At 37.0% G+C, this 13936-nt stretch overlaps 1 protein-coding gene across 1 annotated transcript in view; it reads left to right on the top strand.

Moving 5' to 3' along the window:
* The window catches only part of npas3 (neuronal PAS domain protein 3), a 341558-nt gene that overhangs the window by 159679 nt on the left and 167943 nt on the right, over positions 1 to 13936 (top strand). The window contains exon 4 of the mRNA XM_016274094.1: positions 12538 to 12620. Coding sequence (XP_016129580.1) covers positions 12538 to 12620 — 83 coding nt within the window. The remainder of the gene's footprint in view (positions 1 to 12537; positions 12621 to 13936) is intronic.

The following is a 13936-nucleotide window of genomic DNA, read 5'->3' on the forward strand; positions in this document are numbered from 1 at the left end:
TAAATTATAAAAATTTTTTTTTTTTTTTTTTTTTTTTAACTAATTTCAACTGAAATACTGAAATAACATGAAAATGTTAAGCTTTTTATTTTTTATTCATTATTATTTATAATTTTTTAGTTTTACTTATTAATTTTATGTATATATATATATATAATATTTTATATTATTATACTTTTTTATTCTTATGTATATATTAATATATATATATTGTAAATTATCAGAAGAAATTATAGAATTACATTGAAAATAAATTTATCAGATTGTTATGAAATTAAACGGATTTAAAGTGATTTGAGTGAGTTATAATGTTCCAAAAAAAAAATCTGTTTTAAACAACTACTGTTCGTTTTGACTGTTCAAAAAATAATGAATGGCTGCTGCTTTTCCATAACATGCATCTTACAAGTATTTTCCAAATATTTTCCGTTCTTTGATTCTGATTGGCTGAACCACGTTCGAAGCTTTTGTAAATTACTCTACAAACTTAGGCTACGTTCACACTGTCAATTTTTGGGATTGACAACAGGATTTTCTTTACAGGTGTGAGTCTCGAAATGTCACGTTCACACAGCAGCTTACAGTTGTGTTTAGAATACTGTCTGTATGAACGTGCAATGGGAGTCCCGTATTCCTTACCAGTAACCATAGCGACAGTGACCAAAGTAAAATCAAAGATGGCGACGTCCATAAAACTGAAAGTCTTATCACATTCTGACACGACAAGAGTCCAATCGAGCCGCGAGTTCATCCGTCAAATCTTCATTAACCGACAGCAGCCTTTAAATTTGGGTGGAGAGCGGAGTATTTGAGTCGTGCGCAGAACACAAAACTGATGGGATCTAAAAATTTCAGGTGACAGACACGCAGCTCATTTCTCCGTCGTCACTGTAAGCTACCGAAAACAAACACGAAACACACGTTAGACACGCGGCAGAGCGGCTCCCTCTCGCACTGTATGACGTGACAGACAACTAATTGTCCAGTCCTGTTCCGTTCACACAGCGCGTGTGTTCCGAGAATGCGGTTGTGAGTCCTGAAAATTTACAGGTGTGAGTTCGGTTACAGAATGCGGTTGTCACACCCGTAAATAACTGAACTGTGTGTGAACGTAACCATATTAAGGACTCAAATACAGGACTGACAACCGTATTCTGTTGCTGTGTGAACGTGGCACACAATAATCCCCGTGAAGCCCCCTTCTTGGGGCTTATTTCTTTAATAATTAGTATTATATTAGTATATAATAAACTAGAGAGCTCTAGTTGCACTAGAGGAGATGCATTTGAGATTACTGGAGATTTATTCTCTGGAGAAGATTTCAGCCAGGAGAAACTATTGAGATATTAATGACATCACTTGTTTTGTTTTTTTATGGCTGTACATTAATACAGAATCTGCTTAACTGTCTTAGTCTTGGGAATTTTGCCAGGTAAGATGTATTGACGTCAAGGACGTCTGTGAAGGACAACATGGCGGCGTTTCAGCACACGTTTTGATGTGTGTGTGGTGAGATGGGGCCGTTTTAGTGTCGCGTCTGTTAGATGCATGTAATGCTTCAATCGTGAGCTGTGAGAGGAAAGTGTCTGGAAAACACAGACTTCATGGTGCATAGAGTGGCCTTGATGTTCCTTCAGCCTCTCACAGAACACACCTCAACCATGACATCCGCCGTTATGTGTTTCAGTATAAAGAACCACTCCGAAACTAGAGGAAAGTGGAAAAGTCTGGTCTTTCATTCAGCAAGTTGTTTTATTTTCTGTAGCACTTCTGTTAATGTCTTAATATTGTATTCTGTTTGACTGGATCATCCATGCTGAGAATTTCTCCCTCGGCCTCATCAGCGTGTGAATTATTAAACAGTGTAAGCAAAGTTAATAGTCAAGTGCTGACCAAGTGCTTCAGGATTTCTGGGGCTTCTTCAGCAAACCTACGGAAATCCACCAATCAGGATGCTTCGTTTTGCAGGAAAACACTAAGAAATGTTGGCGTGTTGTTATTTTTTCCCACACTTCTCAAGTCTGAAAGCCATCTGAATCCGGTACATGCGTCCTGCAGGCCTGACCGGCTTCGGTTGGGTTTCTGAAGAGAAACCTGCTGCTGCACTTTGGTAATGGATTGTTTATCTGTATGGCTGCACTGGAGGGCAGCGCAGGCAGCCTGCCTTGTGCTTTAATGCGGTTTGCCATAATGAATGCATTTCCAAATTAGATGAGGCTTTTTTTCCCCCCATTATTTTCTTTTGCTCATCCCGTGGTATTGATTCAGTTGCGGTGCCCCCTGAACTTGACCTTGCTTGGGCTGGTCAATGTCAATACCTCGTCCTCCTTTGCCTTTCCCCGTCAGAGCAAACTATCGATAGCTGCATTTAGCAACCGGGACTCTCAGGATCTAAAGATCCATATGCATTTCGGAGGTGTCAGAATAAAGCATCGGCCTCTCGTGAGAAGGAGAGAGCAGCACAGCATCCTTGACTTAAAGTCTACATGAAATCAAACTGACCTGGTGCATGATTCTTTATCCTGAAGAAGATCAAATGTGAGTGTCAAAAAGGATTTGATTGAACTGATATTATTGGTTAATGTAATTTTAAAGCTGTTTTATTAATTGAATTATTCATTTTTTTATGATTAATGAAATATTAAAAAAAAAAATGTTTTTATATAATTTTAAAATAAAAAGTAAAAAAATAATAAGATGGTATAATTATCTTCATTTAGGGTCTTTTTTCAGCAAATATTCATATATGCAATTAATTTGATTAATTATTCAGCTTGTCGTGTAATAATTTTTTTTAATACTTTTAATTGATTGACAGCTCTAATTATGTTTCTCTATGCACGTGGCCTTGATTACACTAGAGAAAAAAGGAAAGTTGTTTTGAAGGTGGAAAAATTTACTATAGTTTGATGGATGATTATGAAAAGCTTTTTTTCCCCGTTCACAATAAGACCAGATGCATTTATTAAGAAATAAAACGTCAATTTTGATGTTGTCTTTAAATGATAATTTATAAGCTAGGGAAAAAAATGTTGTGGATGTTGTTTCATGTTGAAGACAATATGGATTTGATTTGATTGATATTGCTATTTTTAAGAATATTTCCGTATTTATTAAGTATTATAATGTCTTAGAAATGTCTTCATTTAGGGACTTTTCTAAGCAAATAATCATATATGCATTTAACTTGTTTAATTGTATATATGAAGCCTGGTCAGGCTGGTCCAATAGCTGGTTTTAGAGGTGTTTTGGCCACTTTTCAGTGGTTTAAGTTGGTTTTTCAGCAGGAATGTTTGTGAGTGACTTGACACAAAAGCATTGACCGGCGACAGGCTTTAAGAATCACAGCGTGGTTTCAGCCTTGTCTTTCACCATTATCTTTAGTCACTGTCAAATGACCAGCTCCACCATTCAGCGTTCTCAAGTTTTTCCAGTTAAAACAGCAGGTGTACGTTCACTGTGTTTTACTACCGTCTGGTTTTTCCTCGTTTTTTTTGCTGCAGCGGTGGAAATGAATGGGTTTTGTTCTTGAAATGGCTCTGCTTTGAGGATAATGTGAGCTGTGAGTATGATGACGCTCTCTTTCTCTCGCTCTCTGTCGGTTTTGATATGGATCGTGAGTGGACAGTGCTTGTCAGCTGGAGAGCTTGTGTCCCGTGCTCCCCCGGCCCTCTTATCTCCGTATCTGACACAGTTGTTTCTGCTCGTGATGAGAGGAAATAGCACAATGATAAAATACCAAATCACTTCAGCGGGGACTTCAGAGCCTCTACGAGCTTTCCATAGACAATTATTCCTCACTGAGCACCTCTTCAAGGTGTAATCTAACATCTCTGTAGCAACTGAGCTGGAGATTTCCACTTGTGGCGCGTGCGTTCGTGTGTTTAAGGCGCAGGGATGATACCAGTCACACTGAGGCTGAGCACAGACAGACTAGTGAACAGGGTTTGGGAGCTTTTGATGCACACTTACTCTGTAATGCATCGATCGTATGACTTCCTGTTGCAGAGCTAATTATGGTGCAGATAAATACATGTTTCTGCATGAAAGCAACAGCGTAACTGTTATGAAAGATTTGGAGTTGTAGATCACCTGAACCTATAGTGTATAGAACAATAATGTAAAATAAAAATCTTATTATTATTATTCATGATTTATTGCACCTCAAATTTTCCTTTCTAAATAACCTGCCACTTACATACATGAGACTAATAATTATGCAAGTTACTAAACACTGCCAACGCAATGACAATGCATCCAGTGACCTTCACTACTTATTAATATTAGAAGTCTGGACAAGACTTTGGCTATGTAATATCTTCTTTTATCTTTATTAATGTTTGTTCTTAAAATGTAATGATTTCCAAACTTATTGAGAGCTGACCCCTTTGACCTAAAATATTTACTTGAAGTCCCCTTGAGATTTCAATAATTTAACAGCATATTTGCATGTTCATGATTTTCTGATGTTGATGGTCACATTGGTCACATTGACATTAATTATTTTCATTAATGATCAGTTTTTCATCAACAACCTACAGTTTTTTTTCATGAAGCAAAGATTGGGAAACCCTAATGTAATATTTGATCATGATATTGATAACAAAGAATAAAATACATTTGCATTCACTTTGGGTGTTTTTTTCTTCTCCTTTTGTTTTCAATATGGTACACAATAATCCCAAGTCTTTGTGATAAACAAGTTAGGTCAAAAGTAATCTGAAAGCAATCAAAAAGTAATCAGACTACATTACCTAATAAGTGTAATCCAGACTGTCACTAACTACAATTTTCATAATGTAATTTGTAATCAGCAATGGACTACAGTTTGTAAGTAATCTACCCAGACTGTATATACAGTAGACATGGAATTCCATGAAATCCATTAATGAGAAATTTGCTTTTTTTTGTGTTGGCGTATTTCTTATTTGAATAGGAATTTGAACAGTTGTGCAGGACATTAATCATTAACAGACATGGATTAAAAGCCACAAAACCCGTTTTTGATTTCATAGGGTCTTTTAAAAACTGTCTACGATGGGCAGGTTTTGGAGCAGAGCTGCATAGAGAGTGAGAGAGAGCGGATGAGCGAGGCGTCATTAGCGCAGAATGAAGCGGCTTAAATTTTGATGATATAAATGAGGAGAAAAGATGAGCATGGATTATTGAACACATCATCATGAAAACTTAAACCAGTCAAAGACGTTAAAAGAAACTAATTAAAACAAATGTTTCAACCTCCATCTTCACGGGCATCACTTATTCAGAGGCCTGCGCGAGGAGAGCGATCCAGCCCTGTCATTATCCCAACTCCAGTAAATTATTTAATGACATTTGGCCTGTGAAAACTTTAGAGGCAGATTATGGATTGAAGGACACCGGGTGGGAAGGAAAACCAACGGCAAATTTGACTTACGGTTTGAAATTTAGGAAAATATAGAGTATTACTGTTGAATTGTTTGGATAGATCAATACATAGTGTTTTGTATAGAAGCCCGTTTCCGCCACTGAATAAAAAATAAAAAAAGGTAATTGCGACTTTTTATCTCACAATTCTGACTTTTTTTCACAGAATTGTGAGATATAAACTCACAATTGCGAGTTATAAAGTCAGAATTGCGAGATATAGTCAGAATTCAGACTTTTTTTTCAGAATTGCGTGATATAAACTCACAATTGCGAGTTATGAAGTCAGAATTGCGAGATATAAAGTCAGAATTGCGAGATATAGTCAGAATTCAGACTTTTTTTTCAGAATTGCGTGATATAAACTCGCAATTGTGAGTTAAAATCCAATTTGGGGGGGTGTGGGGGGCTGATATGTTCTCAGAATTGCAAGAAAAAAGTCAGAATTGTGAGTTTATATCTCGCCGTTCTGACTTTATTTATATCACGCAATTCTGAGAAAAAAAGTCAGATATTGCGAGATAAAAAGTCGCAATTACCTTTTTTAATTTTTTATTCAGTGGCGGAAACGGGCTTCCATAGTTTTGTGATATAGAGCAGCTGACATTATTAAAAAACTGCATTTAAAGTTTCACCCATTTAAGAATTCAAACTGTTTTTATTATGTATTGTATCAATAAGTTATTGTGTATTCTGTGCATATATCTGTGTGAGAGTTAAAATCCAATTTGGGGGGGTGTGGGGGGCTGATATGTTCTCAGAATTGCAAGAAAAAAGTCAGAATTGTGAGTTTATATCTCGCCGTTCTGACTTTATTTATATCACGCAATTCTGAGAAAAAAAGTCAGATATTGCGAGATAAAAAGTCGCAATTACCTTTTTTAATTTTTTATTCAGTGGCGGAAACGGGCTTCCATAGTTTTGTGATATAGAGCAGCTGACATTATTAAAAAACTGCATTTAAAGTTTCACCCATTTAAGAATTCAAACTGTTTTTATTATGTATTGTATCAATAAGTTATTGTGTATTCTGTGCATATATCTGTGTGAATTCAATACAATTCAATTATACATAGTAACCCTATTTTGGCATATTATTTGGCACATTTATGATAAATATGCCAATGTTTATTTCATTTTATGACCATTTGGTTCCTGACACCTGAAAGTTTTGATTTTCAGGACCTTTTCTGAAAAGAAAATGTAGACATTTGAGCTCTTGGAAGTGTAATTCAATTCCCCTAATGTAGATTTTGATGAAGGGTTTGGATTCATTGAAACGTTGAACTCTAATTTCAATTTTGTTTTAGATTTGCCCTGATTTCTCAGTATTGTGGTGTTGGTTTATAATCTGGTGAATATCAGCGTGGCTCTTTTGCGATGAAGCGTTTCTCTCTGAAATGCAGGCTTGGGTTTCCGCCCTCCTCTTTGAGGGACGTTTGCTGCGTTCAAAGACGACCGAACAATGAAACAAGAAGAGTCTGTAATTTTCTGAATAAGTTAATGACATGCTGTGTTCTGTTCGGTCTCATCATTTCATTAACTCGCTGCGCTTTTACATGCAACTACACAAGTGCATGAGATGTTGTGGTGTGTGTGCATGATGGGCCTGATCGGAGATCACCTTGAGCTTTATCAATTGCGGCGTGACGGGATTCACTCCTGTCTAATGAGAGCAGACGTTGAAGCAAATGAACCAGGTGAAACATGGGAGAAATCTGACATTGTTCAGTTGAAATCAGTGTAATTAGAAATGTAATTTAAAGTCACCATGAAATCAGAAATGACCCCATGTAGTCTCCTGGTCCTACTGTGCATGATTTATTTGAAAGAAAATGTTTGTTTTCATCTTTCTTTAGCATGTAATAACTTACTCCACCTCTCAGCAGACTTTTTCACTTGACTTTATGAATCCCTTTTACTTATCTCCTCTCCTCCAAACGCTCCATTCTGGTACATTACATTTCATGAACAAATTTATTTGTAAAAGATTAAATGAAGTACTATCCTACATTTTTTTTACTACTACTACTACATTCAATTCAGAACTTTAGTTTGTTTTTAGACATATATGATCTCAGCAATCACACTTGAATCCACAATAAAAACAAACCTGAGACCACCTCTGATTCAACAATAATTAATAATTATTATAATATTATAATTATAAATATAACAATTTAGTCCCTCCTTTTGGAACAAAACAAACCAACTATAAGTCTAAAAACATCCTTAATATAAGATCTTAATAAATATCTTAATACCTTTAATCAGCTTGAAAAGTATCCATTTCTACAAGTAAAAATGGCTGTGAATTCTTTTTGATCATTATATATTTCAGTTTTAAAGTCTACTTTTAATGGTATGAGTCTGAAAACACTCTTAATATACAAGTAAATATAATTTAAAACAATTACATTTTAATTATATTTAAGTATTTTTAATTAAAATGTACGTAAATATAAGTCTGAAAACAACCTTAAAATAATATTACTTATAATACTTTAATATTTTTTTTAACTGCAAATGCATCTGTTTATTTAAGTAAAAATGGGCGGTGAATTCAGCTTGCTTAAATAGGTCATTTCACACAATTTTTGATTATTATTATTATTATTATTATTTTATTTTAAAGTTAGCTTTCAATGATAGTCAATGTTTTTGAACTACCTATGGTTGTGAAAACACCCATAATATAATATTTTATAATAGCTTAATATCTTTTTTTCTTTTCTTCTGTAAATACATTTTATGTTATGGGCCATAGCCTACTTTTTTTTTCTTTTCAATTTTAAAGTTTACTTTTAATGATAGTAAGGGTTTCTTGAAACACGAAAAACACTCTTGAGTTTTATGTGAATATTTTTCACCCTCTCTCTTTCATGAGTAAACATGCTATTTTTTTTCTACTGTGAATGTAAGAATTATGTATGCAAATGACTTTTTATGGCTGTTATGATTGGCTAACCTCTTTGCATGTGAATTGAGTTGGTTAAACATTAGACATTGCCTGTTCTAAAAGAGTTGTGTCAAGGGACAGGTTTACTTACTGAAATGAACAGTTTTTTGACTGATATTCCCTAGTTCCTGGAAAACACATTTACAGTCCTGGTTAGATCCTGAAAGCCTCGTCTGATCGCCGCAGACTCAAGTGTGGCCGGTTAGCATGTGAGTTAGCATTCCTTAACACATGAGTTTCGCTGGATTATGCGACTTCCCATTGTGCCGTCCACGGCTTTGACGTCGTCCGCGGCTTCCGACCGCGAGAGCATTGACAGCTTGATTAATTAGGCCTGACACTTGCCAAAATAGCCATCCTGCATGCCAGCTGCCAGTTGAGCGTCTACACTCCGTTAATTGAATTGGCAATTTGTGTAACAGTACCTGCCCCTGAGCCTTTGGTGAAGCCAGGGACTGCCATTTAGCTCCAATAATCCACGACTAGGGAATAAGAGGTCTAAGCTTCACGAGAAATTATTGCATATTTAAAATGACAGTCTGATGCCTTGCTGCCAATTTCGCATTCAATGAGAAATAAATTAACAATAGCAATAATGTTGACTTATAAAAGTGAAAGTTAAATTGACTTTCTAATAGCGCAAGTGATTTGAAATTGCCACTGCGGCGAGTAACAAATTGCATTTATTGCAGTCTTGCACCAAATGCTGTTTGTGGCGTGGCGGGTATTGAGGACTAGCGTTACATATTGAAAGTGTCAAATGGAAACAATATTATCTCATAATAAAATGCTATATCTGATGCAGACTGTCCATTTGCATGTCCACGAATTGGCGTCAAGGACATTGGAATATTGCATTTTTGGAATTGCGATACTCTGAATGAAATAACATCAGCCTCTATGTCTTTGACAAAATCCCAGTTCTCAATACACCAATCCTGTATGTTCTTCAGTGCTGTTACTGTATTGTGCGGGACGTATTAGAGCAGCTGTGATGTATTTGCTCGCGTTTCCGGCGTAATATATTTGAATGTGCTCAATCTGGCGTGGCAGGGAACTAAACTGGAGAAGATGTATTATGGAGAATCATTGCTGGACATTATCTCATAATAAAATGCTATATCTGATGCAGACTGTCCATTTGCATGTCCACGAATTGGCGTCAAGGACATTGGAATATTGCGTTTTTGGAATTGCGATACTCTGAATGAAATAACATCAGCCTCTATGTCTTTGACAAAATCCCAGTTCTCAATTCACCAATCCTGTATGTTCTTCAGTGCTGTTACTGTATTGTGCGGGACGTATTAGAGCAGCTGTGATGTATTTGCTCGCGTTTCCGGCGTAATATATTTGAATGTGCTCAATCTGGCGTGGCAGGGAACTAAACTGGAGAAGATGTATTATGGAGAATCATTGCTGGACAGACATTGTGTTGCCTCTGTGCTCCCGCGAGCTATTTATTCATATATCATTTGCGTCACGAGCAAAATGAAGCAGATTAATAGAGCATAATTCCTGAGATCAATATGCAATTATATTCATCTCTCTGGCTGCTCGGACAGCTGTGCAGAGGGATGGAGACACAGTCGCATAGTCTTGTCGTTGGACAGTATCGAGTGTGCTTAAACCAGGAGACAGTAGAGTCGTTTAAGATGCCTTTGTTTGTTGTTTTCAATGGGCTTGAAATCTGTCTGGATTGGGGTTTTTTTTATGTCAATGCAGTGAACACATGCTGTTTGTGTTAACAGGTGCATTGAAGCTGTGAGGTGCGAGGGTCTCAGAATGCGACAGATTAGGCTTTAAGACTCAACCCACTTGGTTGCACTTTGTTTCGATAAGCTCATCTGCAGTTCAACATGTTCACATTTTTCATTATGAAATATTAACCGCAGAGTTTAGGCCTATAGTTTGAAAAGCTCCTCAAGGTCAAGTAATTTGGAGGACGTGCGGCTGATTTCCATGCGGTGGTCTTAAGCGAGGATCCTTGTGTGATGAGAGTTGTTGTCTGGAGATGTCGTCTTTAAGTACAGAGAGGAGGGTAATTTGAAGCTGGTCAAGTGACCTCTTAACTTTGGTATATTCTTCATTGACTTACTTGGACTGCTGGTGTTTGGGTTCAGATGTCTGCTAGAGCACATTATATGCTGTGTTCACACTGGGTTCAATTCAGGTTGCAGTTTATTTTTGTATTTTATTGTGTTACTTTTTTTAATGTATTTTACTGTATTGTGTGGGACGTTTTTAATTTAATTAAAATGTATTTTGTTTTAATTTATTTTAATTACATTTTTTTTTAGATTTTGCAGCATCTTCAACTGTATTGTGTGGGACTTTCTTTTTAATTTAATAAAAAAAATTTATTTATTTTATTTTCGATTTTGCAGCGTTTTTACTATATTGTGTGGGACGTCTTACATGTTATTTTAGTTAAATTTGATTTTATGTTTTAATTTATTTTAATTACATTTTTTTTTAGATTTTGCAGCATCTTCAACTGTATTGTGTGGGACTTTCTTTTTAATTTAATAAAAAAAATTTATTTATTTTATTTTCGATTTTGCAGCGTTTTTACTATATTGTGTGGGACGTCTTACATGTTATTTTAGTTAAATTTGATTTTATGTTTTAATTTATTTTATTATTGTATATTTTATGGTGTCTTTACTGTATTGTGCAGGATTTTTATTTTCTTTTAAATGTAATTAAATGTTATAATTATACTTTATATTTTATTTTATTTTGCAATGTCTTTACTGTATTGTGCGGGACTTACTTTCTTTTTTAATTTATTTTAAATTTGATATTTTTGTGTGTGTGTGTATTTTACAGTGTATTTACTGTGTGAGACTTGTTTTCTTTTATTTATTGGGGAAAAACTCACAGTAAATGTTTGCTTACAATTAAATATGTTACCATGTATTATGTTAAAGTTCCTACTGTAGGTTAGTTTTATTTACTTGTCGATGTCCAGTTTTATTCACATTCGTTTTTTGCCAAGCATCAATTTTGGACCTGTTTGTGTTGCCATATCTTTTCAAACCAAACTCGACATCAGACAGACTTCCGTTTGTCCCAAAAGCTCTAGTGTGTTAAGCACACGTGTGTTGAGCTTCAGGTTGCACTGATTGCGTTTGCACAAATGCGTGTATCACCCAGTATTTGATGTGCAGGTATGTGTGCATGTTTTCTGTGCGATCCTCAGAGCGTGAGAGCTCCCTCTGCTGTGCGCTGCGAGCCACAGTGTCCGAGTCCCACCGGCTCGGGACTGTTTGTGTTTCCACCTGCAGTGGCGGCTACTGACCCCCGGCGCTCTAGAGACAGAGCTGAGAACCCGTCTCTCTCTCTCTCTCTCTCTCTCTCTCTCTCCTCCAGCTGGTGCTGCCCTTCCCGCTCATGTTGTGGCACGAACGTTCCTCCGGGGCGGACACAGGGCTTACCGCTGAAAGCATTACCGGAGGGGAAAAGTGTGTTTACCCAGCCTGAGGCTCTCTGAAGGACATAGGCCTCTCATTTGTGTCTCGGCCCCTCTCGTGCTGCTCACCTGGGGCATGACGTCCTCCCGTTGCACCTTCCCCAAACGGCAAGCATTGTTTGCTGCTGGTCCTTGAGAATCCTTAATGGCCGTTCAGTGCTTTATTACATCATTAATTGCACTTAATTCAGCAACATTACCCGAACGCCTGGCTAGGCTTGGAAAATTAAGTACAGAGCACTTTGTTATAAAATTCTCTATAATGAGCTCTGGTGGGACAAGGTCTGTTAAGTTTGAAATCACCCCAGGCCGTTTTTTAGCAGAGCCTGAGCCGACTTTAAAGTTGGAAACTTGGAAAAAATGCCCTGAGGGCGCTGTTCTCCGGGTGCTTTGCAGCTCAATGGTTGTGGCGATATTAGTCCTGCTATAAACAGCGGGCTTTGTAGCGCCGAGCCCGGCTGAATATGCAGAAGGGAGCTGTTCCGAGGCTTTGATTTGCATCTGTGTATTTACAGTACCGGGGGCTTAGTATTATTGGGGCGGAAGTGTTTGCTCAACAGTTTACCGTATCTGTTTAAAATCGCACAGGCGGATTTTGTTTCCAAGTCGGTTCGGATTTAAAGTGGAAGCGTGTGTGCGTGCGTGTGCATGCGCATGCCAACACAGTGCGTTCATGCTGTGTGCTTCTCTTCCGCAGCTATCGGGTCCCAGCGGAGGCGGAGCCCCAGCGCTGTTGCCGCGGAGATCTTTGAGCCTCACCTTGGCAGCCACATCCTGCAGGTAAGATGAGATTCCAATGGTTTCCACTGTCTTTGTTCAACTGAAACACCCTGATGCTCTTGGGTTGGGACTAACATGAGATCAACACTGGGTATGAAGATCATACTATGCATATTTTAAATGCATAAATTATGTAATGCACACAGGTGTGTATGCATTCATAAATGTGCTCTAATTTTTATTTAGGTAAAAGAAAAAAGGTCTGAATGAGCTGATTTTGAAAATTAATTTAATTTTAAAATTGATTTAATTTACTTTTTTGGGAGGAAGGGTCACAAGGTCTGTTTGAGCTGATTTTTTATTTTTATTTTATTTTATTTTTTCACATGGTCACACAGGTTTGCATGACTGTTTTCAAGTCATGTCAATGTTGCCTTCAAGTCATGTCATTACTCTTATTTATGAGATAAATAGATATGATCATTATTTGTACATTTTTCTTGAGCGTTGACTTCTAAGTTAAGCTTGTTTCATAAAAAAAATACTTCTGAAGAAGTGCCAAAAATGACCAATTACTGTTTTCAGATATTCTGCGGCAGTATTTTATGTGAATCCTCTAGCACTTTTACAAGAGAGAAGTTAAAAAGAGAGGAAAAATATAAAATTGCCCAATTTGTGCATTACATCTTGACCTAAAAATGTTACTTTATCGAAATTACAATGTTTATAAATTGTACTGCACTCTGAGGAGGACTTGAAGGCAGCATGAAATGTTATATTTTCCCATCTTGGATGTCTTTGACGTTGGACATTTAGTAATCTGTTGTTCGTAAACATTCATAAGTAAGTTAATAGGATGAACAGCAAAATCCAGTTGCTTATGAATAAGTTCTAGCAGGTGTTCCACAATGACCTGGATGAATGAAATCCGTCACAGATGTACTAATGTGTGTGTCTGTTGTCTCAGGACATACAGTATGTGGCGTCTCTGATCTGTTTAGCATGTGAGTAAATGAAGGATGACACTTCTTCAGTCTACCGGTGTTTCTGGAAAGCTCAAGGGGGGGTGATTTTTTCTTATTTCACCTCAGAGGGTAGAAAAAGCCTTTTTTATCCATGCTTAGCTACAGCACTGATGTCCTTTCAAATTCGTTTTAATGACACAGAACGAAAAGCACAATTCACACCAGTCACCTGTGTCCAAAAAAGCGGATTAGGAATATTTAAATAGCGGTTCGCCGGTCCCTGGACTGCCAGCGCTATTCCCTTACGACAGGTTAAGTGTGTGACAGCAAAGCGGAAATTTATAATTAACACCAATACCAGGCTGGAAGTCTGTCGAGGTGTGGCCTTTTCAAGGAAGGACTTGTTCCTGG

Source organism: Sinocyclocheilus grahami, unplaced genomic scaffold (assembly GCF_001515645.1).
Source record: "Sinocyclocheilus grahami isolate Dianchi unplaced genomic scaffold, SAMN03320097.WGS_v1.1 scaffold84.1, whole genome shotgun sequence".
In the NCBI taxonomy this organism is placed as follows: Eukaryota; Metazoa; Chordata; class Actinopteri; order Cypriniformes; family Cyprinidae; genus Sinocyclocheilus; species Sinocyclocheilus grahami.